Source organism: Pseudopipra pipra, chromosome 12 (assembly GCF_036250125.1).
Source record: "Pseudopipra pipra isolate bDixPip1 chromosome 12, bDixPip1.hap1, whole genome shotgun sequence".
In the NCBI taxonomy this organism is placed as follows: domain Eukaryota; kingdom Metazoa; phylum Chordata; class Aves; order Passeriformes; family Pipridae; genus Pseudopipra; species Pseudopipra pipra.
The window spans coordinates 19,982,797-19,998,980 of NC_087560.1; the positions used below are offsets into that span (position 1 = coordinate 19,982,797).

Below are 16,184 nucleotides of genomic sequence, written 5' to 3' on the forward strand. Positions count from 1 at the left end.
ACTTCCACGGATGAATTAGCGTGCATCATAATTAAATCATCGGCTCTTCCCTTTTAATTCACTTGGAAACAGGAGATCTCTTCCCATGGAAAAAGGCTCAGCTTTCCTGACAGCCTAATTAAGTTGCCAGCCTGGCCTGGGTGGGCCCTGCTCAGCCAGCAGACGTCGAGCATCTCCTCTCAGCCTGGTCCTGCTCTGCTCAGTCCTGCTCCTCTCAAGCCCACAATGTTTTGCCACTCTTGATTCATCCCTAGTTACAGCAAGTTCATGGATTCATGGATTATTCATCCAGCTCCTGCTCTGTCAGAGCTCCCACAGATGATCCTCCTTCCTGTGCTGATGTTAAATCACATTGATTATTTTTTTTTTGTTGTTGTTGTTCCTAAAAGCTGATGATGCCACATAAATGTTCTTCCAGGAGTTATTCAATTAAGGTGAAGTTTTTAGAAACTTCTGAGCTATTAACAGGAATTATAGAAGAGCTCAGGGTTATAAATAAGATTAAACAACAGCTTCGCCCTGTCTGGGTGTGATTTTTTGCATGAAAAAACCCAACCATTAAAGCTTTTCTTCTTCAGTAATAATTGCTAGAGGTAGAGAGTGGTAAAATATTATAATTCTTTAAAGTTAGTGCCACATATATGACATTATTGAGTGTGGTGCCATAAATCAGTGTGAGACAGTAAAACTAGTGAAGAGGAAAACCTTTAATGGTTTTGTTTTTATGCAAAATTACATTGGATTTTGAATAGGTTTTGTTTTTTTTTTTCACCTGCCTTTATTTTCTTACATGTTCATGAGTAGGAGTAGGCAGGTCATTGTTAAATAGCCAATTATAAATGTTTGTCCACAGGAAATGAAGAAAAACTGCTGTTGAAATACTCTGGAAAATTATTTTGGGTACATGTGAACATGAACAATAATTCTTTTTAACTTTATGTGCCAACACTGATCTTAAATAGCAACACAGGAATTTAATTTTGCTGATGTTTTCTGGGGGTCTTTAGGTTATAATAAAGAATTGATCATAACCTCTTTTAAATCATTTCAATATTTATATCTGAGTGTCTCACTGTCTTCCCACTGAAAACTCCCACAGGACTGGCAGATTTGGGAGCTAAACCTTATTTTCCATGAAAATTCTGAATAGTGGTTGTTTCCTAATTGATTTCATTGAAAGGAAATGGGAAAGGGGATAAATTCAAGGCTGGACTCAAAGATTTAAGGTTGAACTTGATGATCTTGGAGGTCTTTTCTGACCTGAATGATCCTGTGATTCTGTTAAATTCCCATTTAAAGTTTGATATTCTTCTGTATCAAAATCTTCACTCTGTTTATTTTACATCAAACAGGCAGATACAAACCCTGATAAATATTTAATTGGAAGTACATCCTTTTGGTCGCTTGTTTTCCCCAGTTTTCCTTGAGAAATGCTGTCTAAAATTGGCTTCACATGAAACATCTGAGCTCCAAGTCATTTTTCTGTGAAATCAAGTTGCACAAATGCATAGAGGGAATTGTATGTGATCTAAAAATATTTAATTTTATTTAATTTGTTGAATTATTTAAAATTAATTTCATTTTTTTCCCCTCACACAGGGCATACCATGTCCGTAGTGGAAAAATACTGGCAGTAAAGGTAAGAGATTCCAGTAATTTTCTTTCTTTCCAATCTTTCCTGACCTTGATTTCCTTCCCTTCCTTCTGATGGTTGGATCTCTGTTTGGTTAATTGCATTAAAATCCATGTTGTTGGTGCAGAAAACCCTCCATTTTAGTCATTCCAAATGAACACAGATTCCCAAAAATCCAGGGTTTTTTTCCCCCAGGGAAAAGCTCTTCCTGGATCTGGGCTTGTGTGAGGAAGCTGCTTTTCCCTGGTCCCTTCTCCAGTGCTTCCTCAAATGAGCTTTTCCAAGCTCGGGGATGCCCTGGGAACCTGCCTGGAGAGGAGGTGGAGCCCCAGGAAATCCAGGGAATTCACACAGGCAGGAGGATCAGCGAGTTCACCCTTTGCAAGGTTAATTGAAATCACCTCCCTGTGGCAAAAAAAACCCCTTTTTTCAGCAATTTCACCTCCTTTTTCCCTTCGAGTCCATGGGTTTGGTTATTCCTGGTGGACAATGAGCATCCTGGAGATTTGGGAAACTGGGTTCTGGTCATGCTGGGCCTGTCACTGTCAGTTATGTTTTATTTGGGGTGATTTCAAAGAGATATTAAATCAATATGTGTGTTATAAATAGATATATAACACATTTATATAATATATATGTTATAAATATAACAAATAATATATAACTTACATATATACATGTGTTATAAATATATATAGTTTAAAATAAGGTGCTCATGAGCTGGAGGGAAACCTGCTCTGATGGTGATTGTGTCAGGTTGCTATTGAAAAAATTACCCAAATGCTTGTATATTTATTTATTTATTATATACACTTCTATATAATATATATTTTCATATAATCTACATTATATACAGTTTATATTGTATATAATTATAATTACATATAATGATATATCTTTAATATATATATTATAAATATAGTATTTATAATTATATATTATTATATTAAGTAATTACTTAAATTACTTATGTCTTGGCTTAAGCAGCAGTAAAAGAGGATGAGAATTCCAACATCTTGGAATGATCATCACAGTGGATCCAGTGTTTTGACAGAGGATTCCCAGGATAGGAACATCACTGGGTGGGTCTGTTAAAGCAGAATTCTGCACTGTTGGGACTTGTTAAAATGATAATATAAGGGTTTGATAGGAGAAGCTGATATTCCAAAAACCTGTTGATTAAAATGCTTTCAGCAGGTGGATAATCTTACAAACAAACCAAACAGAATCCATCACATAACACCTCTGTTACGGGCCAAACTACGTATTTTATGTGGAGGATTTAATGGCTTTTTCAAAGGTGACTTTCTCCCAATTAAAGGGCAAAATCCAGGTGAAAAATGTGAGGGTGCCCTGGCTCCTTTCCACCCCCCCACTGCTTTGAGCTCCCCCTGCTCTTAAGCTGGCATTTAAATGGACCATTTGATTAATCATTTGTGCACTGCCTGTAATACTCCCGAATTTCCTCGCAGTTGTACACACTGTAAAAGACAATTATGTCACCACAGATTAAAGGAGGGAATTAAAGCAGAATAGCAGCTTAATTTGACCTGTGATTTGGCTCTGGTTCCCTTCAGTGCAACGTGTGCCACTCCAGCAAATAGCTGAAGTCATCCCTGACAGCTCGTGATGAATTGCTGTATTTATACTGTATATTTTAATAGCCTCACGCTAATTTAAATTGAGCACAGGGTAAATTATAATTCAGTCACTTGGCTGCTTGTGTTTAGCTCGACAACTCGTCCTGATTTGTCCTGGAGGTGCAGTGGGGAGCAGAGGGAACGTGCTCAGGTGTCCCTCTGGGAGATTAACCCTTCTCACTGGGGGGTGGGGGTCACCTGCACTCTGAGCCTGCAAAGGGACTTCAAAATCGTGGTGTTTGGGCAAAAAGTTGATGGGGAAGGTGGAGGTTGAGGAGGGAGATGGAGGTTGAGGAGGAAGATGGAGGTTGAGGAGGGAGATGGAGGTTGAGGGGGGAGATGGAGGTTGATGAGGAAGATGGAGGTTGAGGAAGATGGAGGTTGAGGAGGAAGATGGAGCTTGATGAGGAAGATGGAGCTTGGTGAGGAAGGTGGAGGTTGGTGAGGAAGGTGGAGCTTGGTGAGGAAGGTGGAGCTTGAGGAGGGAGATGGAGGTTGAGGAGGGAGATGGAGGTTGAGGAGGGAGATGGAGGTTGATGAGGAAGATGGAGGTTGAGGAGGGAGATGGAGGTTGAAGAGGGAGATGGAGGTTGAGGAAGATGGAGGTTGATGAGGAAGATGGAGGTTGATGAGGAAGATGGAGGTTGAGGGGGGAGATGGAGGCTGAGGAGGGAGATGGAGGTTGATGAGGAAGATGGAGGTTGATGAGGAAGATGGAGGTTGAGGAGGGAGATGGAGGTTGAGGGGGGAGATGGAGGCTGAGGAGGGAGATGGAGGCTGAGGAGGGAGATGGAGGTTGAGGAGGGAGATGGAGGTTGAGGAGGGAGATGGAGGTTGAGGAGGGAGATGGAGGTTGAAGAGGGAGATGGAGGCTGAGGAGGGAGATGGAGCTTGGTGAGGAAGATGGAGGTTGAGGAGGGAGATGGAGGTTGAGGAGGGAGATGGAGGTTGATGAGGAAGATGGAGGTTGAGGAGGGAGATGGAGGTTGAAGAGGGAGATGGAGGTTGAGGAGGGAGATGGAGGTTGAGGAGGGAGATGGAGGTTGAGGAGGCAGATGGAGGTTGAAGAGGGAGATGGAGGCTGAGGAGGGAGATGGAGCTTGGTGAGGAAGATGGAGCTTGGTGAGGGAGATGGAGGTTGAGGAGGGAGATGGAGGTTGATGAGGAAGATGGAGGTTGAGGAGGGAGATGGAGGTTGAAGAGGGAGATGGAGGTTGAAGAGGGAGATGGAGGTTGAAGAGGGAGATGGAGGTTGATGAGGAAGATGGAGGTTGAGGAGGGAGATGGAGCTTGAGGAGGGAGATGGAGGTTGAGGAGGGAGATGGAGGTTGAGGAGGGAGATGGAGGTTGAGGAGGGAGATGGAGGGTGAGGAGGGAGATGGAGGTTGATGGGGGAGATGGAGGTTGATGGGGGAGATGGAGGTTGAGGGGGGAGATGGAGGTTGAGGAGGGAGATGGAGGTTGAGGAGGGAGATGGAGGTTGAGGAGGGAGATGGAGGTTGAGGAGGGAGATGGAGGTTGAGGGGGGAGATGGAGGTTGAGGGGGGAGATGGAGCTTGAGGGGGGAGATGGAGCTTGAGGGGGGAGATGGAGCTTGAGGGGGGAGATGGAGCTTGAGGGGGGAGATGGAGCTTGAGGGGGGAGATGGAGCTTGAGGGGGGAGATGGAGCTTGAGGGGGGAGATGGAGCTTGAGGGGGGAGATGGAGCTTGAGGGTGGTTTCTGGGACTCTATGAACTTGCAGCCAAATCCTTCTTCACAGCTTCCTCCTTGGCTTTCAGGATGTTTTTGGGTTGTTTTTTATGCTTTAACACTGTTCCAGCCCATGCTCAGGTATCCTTAAAAGTTGCTTCAGCCATACAAAATAGGCTTGGAAATTTGATACACAGGGAGATGATAAATGCAGATTAAGGTGCTATATAGATAATTTTTCCTCTCACTCTGCTGTAAATAACATAATGTTCCTCCAGCCTTGACATCAGGTGGTGTCACCCCAGGTGGAAGAAAACACTTCTGTGCAACATAAAGGGAGACTCTGATCCCTCCTCATTTATTTTGGGATGACACATCCTTGCCATTCCTCTGGATGTGCCCTACCTAGGGTGTCCTGACCACCTGGAAGTCGGGAAGCTCTGCTTTTCCAGGTTATCCTGCTTTTCCAGGTTATCCTCACTATTAGAATAGTGAGGATAATTGTAATTTTGTAATTAGAGTTAATGCAAATCAGCCCAGGAGCTTTCCTCGTGCCAGGGCCTGGCTGATGGGATGTCAGGGATATATTTGGTGCTGATCATGCCAAGCAGTCACTGCTGGGGTCAGGGAAGCCTTTGCCATGAACAAGTCAGAGAAATTTCTCACTGGGAGTAGAATTTAGTGAGATAAAACTTGAATTTTATACTATTGACGAGGTGAAATTCTGGTGATATTCCATGAACAAAACTAATGGGATCCCAGCAAAATATTTTCAAGTTTTCCACGCTGGAAAAAATGTAAGTGAATATTGTTGGCAAATGATTATTGATCTGGACAAGTGTGTTAAAGGTTTCTTGGCAGCCCTGTATTACACTTACAATTTAGTTTAGTGACAGCTTTTAGAAATAACCCCAAAGCAAACTCTGCATAGAAGCAGGTTATTGGTTTTTCTTTCAGGCAGATTTTGGTGCTGCAAAATGTGCTTGGAAATGGGCTCCCCGAGTTCTGTGTTGTCAGCAGAATATTCAGCCTGTGATGTCTGTGCTGCTAATTCTGCCAATTGACTGAACTCTGCTTCCCTTTAGCTTAAAATATTAAACTGTGGAATATTAGGTGGGTGCAGCCTGAGCCTGGCTCAATTCACTGGGAGCCCAGTTTGGTTTGTAAAGTGGGGCTTAATAACTGAGTGTGCAATGAATTGTTTGTTAAATTGGACTTTCAGTGCCTTGTTGAGAGGGTCTGTCCTGAAAATCCTGAAAACTTGTAACTCCAGGCAGCTCAGCCCACTTGGACTCCAGTGCTTGGTGTTTTAGCCCTGGTTAGCAGTTAAATGGATGAGAGAAGGGCAGGGATGAAGGAAACAGGAGATAAACTTGACAGTGAACAGCTGCTTTGAGCTCTGGCTGCTCCAGGTCAGGTGGTTTTCCAAGGGCTGGAGCCCCTCTGCTCTGGAGCCAGGCTGGGAGAGCTGGGAATGTTCACCTGGAGAAGAGAAGGCTCCAGGGAGAGCTGAGAGCCCCTTCCAGGGCCTAAAGGGGCTCCAGGAGAGCTGGAGAGGGACTGGGGACAAGGGATGGAGGGACAGGACAACAGGGAATGGCTTCCCACTGCCAGAGGGCAGGGAGAGATGGGAGATTGGGAAGGAATTCCTGGCTGTGAGGGTGGGGAGGGGCTGTGATGGATTTCCCAGAGAAGCTGTGGCTGCCCCTGGATCCCTGGAAGTGTCCAAGGCCAGGTTGGAGCAGCCTGGGCTAGTGGAAGGTGTCTCTGCCCATGGCAGGGGGTGGGATGGGATGAGCTTTAAAGTCCCTTCCCATCCAAACCATTCCAGGATTATCAGCCCCATTCTTTCATTTCCTTCCTTTGCATCTTGCTCATTAAAATATTGTTTCCCCTATTCCTCTCTTTCCTTTTCTCACATCAGGAGAATTAATATCTTCAGTTGATTATTTTGAATCATTCTTGTACTTTTTGTGTCAGCTCTGCTCACATCTCTGTGTTCTTGTGTTTTAGGTCATCCCCTTAGATATAACACTGGAACTCCAGAAGCAGATCATGTCAGAGTTAGAAATTCTTTATAAGGTATGTATAAGTTTTTATAATTTTCATTGTTCCTTCTTTAATTTTCTTGCAGCAAATTTTCAAAGAGAACTTCTCTCTCTTTTTTCTTTCTTTTCCCAGTGTGACTCATCGTATATCATAGGATTTTATGGTGCTTTTTTTGTAGAAAACAGGATTTCATTGTGTACAGAGTTCATGGATGGTGAGTTGTGTATTCAGTTTGCTTCTGATTGCTAAGAATTTAAATGGGAAAATTATATAAAGACGTGCTTTTGTCGAATGGAGTGGTATGACTTGAAAATGTGAAGTATTAATAACTTTGCAGGGAGTTAAAAAACCAGAACAGGGATTGGGATCGTGCTGAATTCTCCATGAAATGCTGCATTTTCCCCGTGTGTAACTTCCCTCACTTTTATTGAAAATGTAAATAGAAGAGAAATAAATGCTGCCTTAATTTGTGGGTTGATATTGGAGCCTTCCTTCCAATCTGTCCTCACTGGCAAAACAGCTGTTCCTCACTCCCAGGGTTTTGATAGCCAAAACAGATTTTCTTTTAAAGAAATCTATTAACCCAATGTCCTGTGTGTTTGCAGTGGAAATAGTCTCTTAATTGCAAGACAAGGAGTTATTTTCCAGCACAGCTGTTTGCCAGCTCTGTGCTGACTTTCCTTCTGAGTCTTCTCCTGATTCCTCCCCACCTGAATCCTCGGACCAAGAGCAACCCCACATCCCCACAGGCTGATCTTGCTGTTGTTGCAGATGCTTGGAAATCTTGGGAATTCTTGGAGAAAAGGGCAGGGAAAATCCACTGATAACAGCAATTTATAATCCTTGCTGGCCTGTGTGAATGAGTTCTGAGAGCAGCTCGTGGCAGATGCTGTCCCTGCGTGTCTCGTGCTCGAGAAGCCTCTTCACAGCTTAAAACTCTTCCCATCACAAGCAAAAGTCTGTTCCTCTCTCCAGGGTTTTCTTAGGAGCCAGCATTTTATGCCCTATCCAGGTTTTTCACAAAGGCTCCTCACTTAAGCTGAGTGTAAAGGAGTAAAGATCTCACATGTGATTTCCTGCCACAAAGCCTTTCCCTCCCCAGGAAAAATTCCCAAAGCCAAATGAAACGTCACCGAACAGCTTCTTCCTTTCTGGATAAAGCCTCTTAGGGTTTCATGGTGCATTTTGTTTTCTCCCTGTTCAAATGGCCTGTTGTCACTGTTATTTCTCCCTTTTCACCCTCACTGCCTCCAGCCCAGTGATTGCTGCACCCTGTTTCCAAGCCAGGAGTGTTTTCTCAGACTTTCTGTCTTTGAAAAAAGTATTTTATTCAAAAAAATCCAAGCCCCCAAGTTAAATTCTTTGCTTGTTCTGCTGCTGGGTGACTATTTGCCCTTTCTCTGATCTTCCCTGCAGTTACACTCAGACTTACAAGGCTGTGTAAAGCAGTAGTTACACACAGTCAGGAAGCATCTGCTCGTGCCAAAACGAGCATCTGCCTGGAGTTTGTCCTTTCTTTCACTTCACAGAATATTCTGAGTTGGAAGGGACCCACAAGGATCCTTTAATTCAGATATCTGTTTAAACATTATGGACAGAACTGCTTGCAGGTCTGAATTCTTGCTTGAAAATCTTTCAGCTTTTAGGGTCTGCATCCCTTATGGTGGTGCATAAATTCCTTGGAATTATCCTGGACATGACCTGCTCTGCCTCATGTTGTGCTCTCCTTCTGGCAGAAAGCCCCAGCAATCACTGAAAGGAAGAACAAAATGCAAATAAATGGACCTTGCCTTTTCTTTTCCCTCCCTCAGACCTTTAATTTTCATGCATGAGGATGCAGGTAAAGAGAAGGAAAAAACCACTCTCTCATCCTGCAGATGAAGAGCTTTAACCTTGTTAAATTTTTAGCCCTTTTTGTCTATCCTAGGCCAGTTTATATTTCCTGAAGCCATATCCCGTGAGCCTGGGCCACATGACAGGGATTTACTTTATGGATGACAAGGATACAGGTGGATCTGAGTCTTTTGGGGAGGCCCACGTGGGTAAAAAGGACCATTTTGGTGCTTCCCTGGCACCTCCAAGCAGGAAAAAGCCAAGGAATTCCAGGTCTGCAAACATCAAAGCACTGAGTGGCCTGGATCACCCTCCCACCAATGGGTTTTATAGAGCAGCAGAGATATGAAATGAGGCTTTTTTTAGATTTTACCCTTTTATATTTGTGGTAAAGATGATGCTCTAAATACAGATGGTGAAATGCCCTATTGCCTTTTATATATGTTGTTACCTCTTTTCCTTGGAAGTGCTGAACACCTGCTAAATTCCCTTGGAAAACAGGTTATCAGGCTGTCCCTGCATGTCTCTACAGGGTTGGGAGCTGGCATCACTGGATTTGGAAAAGTTGTGCTCTGCAGGCTTCTTTCTCCGTGGAAGAATGGCAGATTTCCCCATTTGTTTGCAAAAAAATGCTTTCCTTAATTTTTCCAGCAGCACCACCTTTAGTGCCAGCTCCAAGAGCCAGGCTTAGCAGTTTGGGGAGGTGAAAATAGAACTTTTTTGGGGGGCAAAACGCAAGGATGTGGTGTAAGGATGAAGAGGAACCAGCAGCCTTGTGTTTGGCTTTTGTAGAGAGCAGTGGTTGTCTGTGATTCTCTTTTTTTCATTGAAAACCCCTTAGATTTCTGTTTAAACTGGGCTTTTTTAAAATCCCCAGGCCACGAGGGCAATATAAGCTAAAAAGTTAAATTTAGGGAATGAATGGTAGTTTGAGCAACCTGGAATCAGAGCAACACTAGTGAAGACAAACAAACAGACCATTTCTGACAGCAGAGATGAGGAGGAGGAAAACCAACCAGCACCACAAACCCCAGTTATTAGAATGAGAATTATACCATAATTCTTATTTATACCATAATAAAGGCTGAAGGCTGGAATAAGGACCTCGTGACTGCCTTGAATTGCAGCATTTTGGGACAAACAGGGTTTATTTTTAAAAACTGAACCTAGTCCATGTATTTTTTTTTTTCCCCATTCAACTTGGAGGTTTTTAATTCTCAATTTTAAGTTTGTTTTCTTGCCCAAGAGTTTGTATTTTACCCCAGGGACGTTTTGAACACTGGTTTGATCACCAGTCTCCTTTGCAGAAGAGAAGGGAGACAATGCTTCCCAATTTCTTGGGAATGTCTCCATGAATGTGTGATGCTGGAAGGACAAGTTATCCCAGATATCAGATTGTGTCCCATATTGGAATTTACTGGAGTTTAACTTACTTGCCCTGAAGGTTCTTTCATTTTCAGACAACAACCAAACCCTCACTGGTTTGATATCCAGAGAAAACAGCTTTAATTATGTATATAATGATCATACTGGGTATCATGGAATGTTAGCAGCAGGTTTTAGGGACACAAGGCTTGGGATACTCTGGAATTTGAGGTCGACTCTTGCTTTTTGGGCTGATTTTGTTCTTCCCAAGGAGTTTCTCCCAGCCTGGTGGTTTGGAGTTTTCCAGTTTTGATATTCTGACCTGTGATGGGAGGTTTTCTAATCTTTTTTTAACTTGTGTTTTGAGTATTAAAGCTGCAAGCAGAAATCACCAGGGGAGGGGGAAGAGCCCCCAGTGCTGTTTCTTGTGTTGATTCAGAGTTTGGGAGATTTTTGAGGTCACTTCTTTCTGACACAGTTATTGTTCTATCATTGATGGTGTTTTTTATTAATAACCAAGGCCTAGAAAACCCCTTGGGGCTTCAAATCTAGGGCAGTGTTTCATTCTGCATTACCTGAGCACGTGTTGTTTGTCCCTGCAGGGGGTTCTTTGGATGTTTATAGAAAAATTCCAGAGCACGTCCTGGGGAGAATAGCAGTGGCTGTAAGTACTTTTATTTCTTTTTACCTCTCAGTTCTTGGCTGTGCATTTAACTTATCCCTGATTTGAGTGCTCACCTGCCTCCCTTGGGACACTGAGGTCTCTCCAGGATCCGTGTCCTCGTGTCAAAGGGAAGGTCCTTCCTCTCTCCTGTGCAAGGGGACTTTGGGATTGAGGAAAACTTCCTTTTGAATGACCAACACGTGGCTTGCTGGAGGTTCATGAGGTAATTAGAGGGATGGAACACTTCTCCTGTGAGGAAAGGCTGGGAGAGCTGGGAATGTTCACCTGGAGAAGGATCCAGGGAGACCTGAGAGCCCCTTCCAGGGCCTAAAGGGGCTCCAGGAGAGCTGGAGAGGGACTGGGGACAAGGGATGGAAAGACAGGACACAGGGAATGGCTTCCAACTGCCAGAGGGCAGGGAGAGATGGGATATTGGGAAGGAGATTTTGGCTGTGAGGGTGGGGAGGCCCTGGCACAGGTTGCCCAGAGAAGCTGTGGCTGCCCCTGGATCCCTGGAAGTGTCCAAGGCCAGGTTGGACAGGGCTTGGAGCAACCTGGGATAGGGGAAGGTGTCCCTGCCCTTGGCAGGGGGTGGAATGAGATGATCTTAAAGGCCCCTTCCCATCCAAACCATTCCAAGATTCCATGATATGATTCTATATAAAAGAATCATATCTTTTATGATTCTTTTATAAGAATCATAAAAGATATGATTCTTCTTCAATTTATTGAAGTGGGATAAAATTGAGTGGGATAAAAAAAATGGAATTTGCTGGAAGTCTGTGCTGACATTTCTTCCTGTCAACCCTGCCAGGATGGAGCAGGGTCAGATAAAAAGGACAGTCCTCTTAATCACCTTCATTTACCTTTTAAGCCCTTCTGTTCTATGTGGTGCCTCCAACACTGACCCAGGAGCCCTGATGGTGATCCTGTGTCTGCTGAGAGTGTCATTTCCATTCTGACTGTCCTTAATCTGCCCAAAGTGACTCAGTTAGTTTGCCTTCCCAGGCTGAAGAATTAAGTTGGTTCTTGTTACCAAAATGCAGTGGCAGAAGGTGTTTTCTGTGTTCTCCTGTGGCAGATGAGGAGGGTGAGGTTTTAATTTAGGGACAGGCTGCTCTCCCACCCCTGTGCTGGGACGTTTCACACCTGGATAAAGAGCTAATAGGGGTCATCTTAGGGCTGATGATCCCAAACCTAAGTTTGGGATCCAAGAAGAAGTCCCAGTCCCCAATATCTACTCAGTTTGGTCTCAAGGTGTTGGCAGTGGGATCCTTAAAGCAAACACCTGGTTACCCCATCATTGTGGCTCAGCAGCTAAAAATTCACCAGCCATGACCGAAAACTCAAATTACAGAACAACAAAAAAAAAAATGAAAGAATTAAAAAAATCCATCATTTTGCAGAGCTGAACACGGGGTGAATGACCAATGTCTCAGTGGAGCTCTCAGGGGAGAGAGATACTGCTAAACAATTGCTAAATATAAGGAATACTTTGATAACTTAAGCAGTTTAAAGCATAACAAAGTTATTCTATCATGTGCCATTTAATTAAGTGCTGGGTTTTCACATTCATTATACATCAAGCTGACAATTTAAATCCTTTAATCCAACACAGGCAGCTATTTAGTCTCTGTTCATTGTAATTCACAGCTCTACTTCTGTCTTAATTTGTGTGGCCTGCCCAGGGTGATGAACATCCTCCTCTGATGCTGGTTCCTCTAAGTAGCTTCAAATCTGCTCATTATGTACCTGGCAGTTTCTCCTGGAATTTGAATGCTTTTCACCTCCAGTTCAGAGGGAAAGCATTTCATCTTTTCTCCCCCATGAGGGAGAAGCTGCTCACAGTGTCCTCATATCCCTGGTGCCAAGGACCATGTGTAATTTTAAAGTTTAATAATACTGGGATGAGCCTTCAAGCATTCCTTTCAGCTGCTTATTCCTTGTTTTCCTTCTCTCCCTTCATGTTGTGTGTTTAACACACCCACACCAACTCACGTTATCATTTCCTTGCCTTTTTTTTGTCTCTCCTCTCCCCCATCCTCCCCATCCTTGGCATTCCACAGGTGTTCTCTTCCAGTTTTGCCCTTCTCCATATTGGTGCTGCTTCAGCCCCATCTTTTATGTCTCCATATCTCTATTTTTTTGTTCACCTGCGGGGTCACCTCGTTACCAAAGTGGCAGTCAGTGAGTGTGGCTCCCTGACACGGGCACTGAGCTGATATTTAACTTTTGCTGGTTATTTGATTTGCTGCTTTCCCCTGCCTGGTGAGGAGCAGGGGGGTCAGGGAAAGGGGGGAACAAAGGAGCAGGTGCTTCAGAGGAGGAACTCACCCCTTCCTCCTGCTTCCCAGAACAGAAGGTGTGCGCTGAGGCCGAACCAGCACTGGCAGCTCCTCTGTTCTGGTGCTGCTTTTCCCTCAGTTGGCACAGTGGAATTGTTGGAAGGAGGCAGCAAAAGCCTTTGTTTTCACTAGGATTTCTCCTTGAAGCCTTCCCAAACCTGCCTGTTGGTGGCTGATGTTTCAGCAGAGCCTTTTTTTTGTGGGTTGGGGCACCTTTTTGCCAAGTCCTGCACGCAGACACCGTAATCCCCCCCTGAACAGCTTGGGAAGATTACCCAGAGCCTGGAGGATTTCTGGTCACTGCTGAGGAGGGGAGTGTCAAACAAAAGCTGGGTGGATTTTGTAGACAAAACCTGGAGCTTCCAGAGTCTCTTTTTCCTTTGCAGAGTGTTTTCTCTTGCACCATGTACAGAGTCGTTTGTCTTTTATCCTCCCGAGACGTGTACAGTGCATTAATCTACTGAAGCTGCTTCATAATATGTGTGACCTGCACATCTGTTAATTGGGAAACCCTCTTGTTATGTTTGTAGAAGGTTTTTAAGTGGAACCATTTCCAGAGGAAGATGATGCCAGGCCCATGTTGACATTTAGCAGAATCCACGAGTTCCTCTCGCTCCCACCTGAGGATTGCAGGGGTTGGATGATCTCAGAGGGCTTTTCCAGCCTGATTGATTCTAAATGGGTGTGATGGGACTGGCTTTCTGGTGCACTCCCCTCTCAACCAGACTTTCTTATGGATGTGGAGCTGCTGGAGAGAGTCCAGAGGAGGCCACAGAGCTGCTCCAAGGGCTGGAGCCCCTCTGGAGCCAGGCTGGGAGAGCTGGGGGGTTCACCTGGAGAAGAGAAGGATCCAGGAAGAGCTGAGAGCCCCTTGCAGGGCCTAAAGGGGCTCCAGGAGAGCTGGAGAGGGACTGGGGACAAGGGATGGGGGGCCAGGACACAGGGAATGGCTTCCCACTGCCAGAGGGCAGGGTTAGATGGGATATTGGGAGGGAGGTCATCCAGTTCCAAACTCCCTCCCACGGGCAGGGACACCTCCCACTAGCCCAGGTTGCTCCAGCCTGGCCTTGGACACTTCCAGGGATCCAGGGGCAGCCACAGCTTCTCTGGGCAACCTGTGCCAGGGCCTGCCCACCCTCACAGCCAGGAATTCCTTTCCAATCTCCCATCTGTCCCTGCCCTCTGGCACTGGGAAGCCATTCCCTGTGTCCTGTCACTCCAGGCCCTTGGAAATCGTCTCTCTCCATCTTTCTTGTAGCCCCTTCGGGTCCTGGAAGGCCACATTTAGGTCGCCCTGAAGCTTCTCTTCTCCAGACTGAACAATCCCAACTCTCCCAGCCTTTCCTTTGGGAGAGGTGGAGGGATCTCTGACTTCATCATAACATCCATCCTGCTTTTTTATGTGAGAAGGGGAAATCTCTCTCCTTCCTCGTGTTCTCAGTTTGTGTGAAGGCCTGGCGGGTTTTCCAAAGGAAAACCTACCTTGGGAACCCCAAAGTGCTGTTGTGGTGGCTCCTGTCCTGGGGCTGTGTCCTGCTGTGGGGCTGGGGATGTAAAATCCCTTCTCCCTCCGCTTGCCACTTCACACATTTGTTTTCCCTTCCATTTGTGCGGCAGTGACATTGTGCTCTGTATTTTGAGTGCTAATGTTGATTGAAGTTCTCCCTGAAAGGATGTGCACTTGAACTGTCAGGAGAGGGAGTGATTGACAGCAGGTAGAAGTACTTTTTGTGTCAAGGCTTTGTCAAGTCATTGTTGTAAAACCTACTTTACTGAATACCAATAATTCCTGCCAGAGCTTCAATCAAAAGATTCTCTCTCCCAGCACCATTTTAGAATAATATTTAATACTTGAGAGTCCTTCCCTAATAGGCAAATGTAAGGGAAGTGAATAACTGTGTGTTACACGAGGTGAGTCCATTTGGGAGGCTCCTGGGAGGATATTTACAGCCCAGGATAAAGGCAAAAACTCCTTTTATTCCTTTATACTCTGATGCTGAGAGACTCTGAAGGGAGAGTTTGTTTAATACCGTGTCTTATCCAGCACATGTTCCAGAATAAAGATATTTAATAACTCACAACTGTTGAATTTTTTTCCATAGGGAATGTTTCCTTTTTTTTCTCTGTGATTACTTGCTTTAAAATAAATAATTTCCTAATGGTTCAAAAGCTTTCCAATAGTCTAAATAAATTTATAATAATCAAAGAGTATTCTGAAAATGACTTTGGCCATTGGAGGAAGCCTGAAATGTTGCATCTCCTTGATTTGTTTTTGCATCAATATTTTTAAGTTATTGCTCTTGTTAATAATAATAATGTCAAAATGCTGTGTAAATAGAATTCCCACGTTTTGCTTGTCATAGAGTCATGGAATCCTAGAATCATTAAGGTTGGAAAAGACCTTTAAGACCAAGTCCAACCTTTTGGAAAGGCTTGAGGTGAACGTGGTCACACCTGTGGCCAGGAGATAGTTGGGTTTGGACGAGTTTAAGTGAGGAATTGCCACCTGGAGCAATTTATTTGGGATCCTCCATCATGATTTGCTCTACAAAAGAGATTCAGACCCTACTGAGGTCATTTTTAATTACAGAATGAATTTTAAAAGAGCTTCTAGTCCAATAGAAAGGCAGGGAATTACTGTGCTCTCTGCTTTCACTCTGTATCATATTTTTAGCACTTCTGCTTGATCACTGTAACACAAATAATTTCATTTTGGTCTACTCAGACAGTGAAAAGAATAATTGTTTTGACTGCCAAACTCATACAAATTTACCAATGTCAGAAATGGTTTATTGTTCTGGAGGTGCATGAGGAGGGTCTCAGGGAAATGAGTTAAAAGTCACCTCAGAGATGGAAATGGGATAAAAAAAGATTTTCTCTGTGAGAGGAGTTGGCTGAGAAAGCAGGGACGGGTTGGGGGAAGGAGAGCAGTGGCACAAGTGTGTTTATTGAATGTTATATTGA

The 16,184-nt window shown here is 44.3% G+C and overlaps 1 protein-coding gene across 3 annotated transcripts in view; it reads left to right on the forward strand.

Moving 5' to 3' along the window:
• The window catches only part of MAP2K5 (mitogen-activated protein kinase kinase 5), a 129,449-nt gene that overhangs the window by 40,724 nt on the left and 72,541 nt on the right, over positions 1–16,184 (forward strand). For all 3 annotated transcript variants that reach the window (XM_064669293.1, XM_064669292.1, XM_064669294.1), the window contains 4 exons: positions 1,600–1,639; positions 6,978–7,046; positions 7,146–7,227; positions 10,814–10,875. In XM_064669293.1, the coding sequence (XP_064525363.1) occupies positions 1,600–1,639; positions 6,978–7,046; positions 7,146–7,227; positions 10,814–10,875 (253 nt within the window). The remainder of the gene's footprint in view (positions 1–1,599; positions 1,640–6,977; positions 7,047–7,145; positions 7,228–10,813; positions 10,876–16,184) is intronic.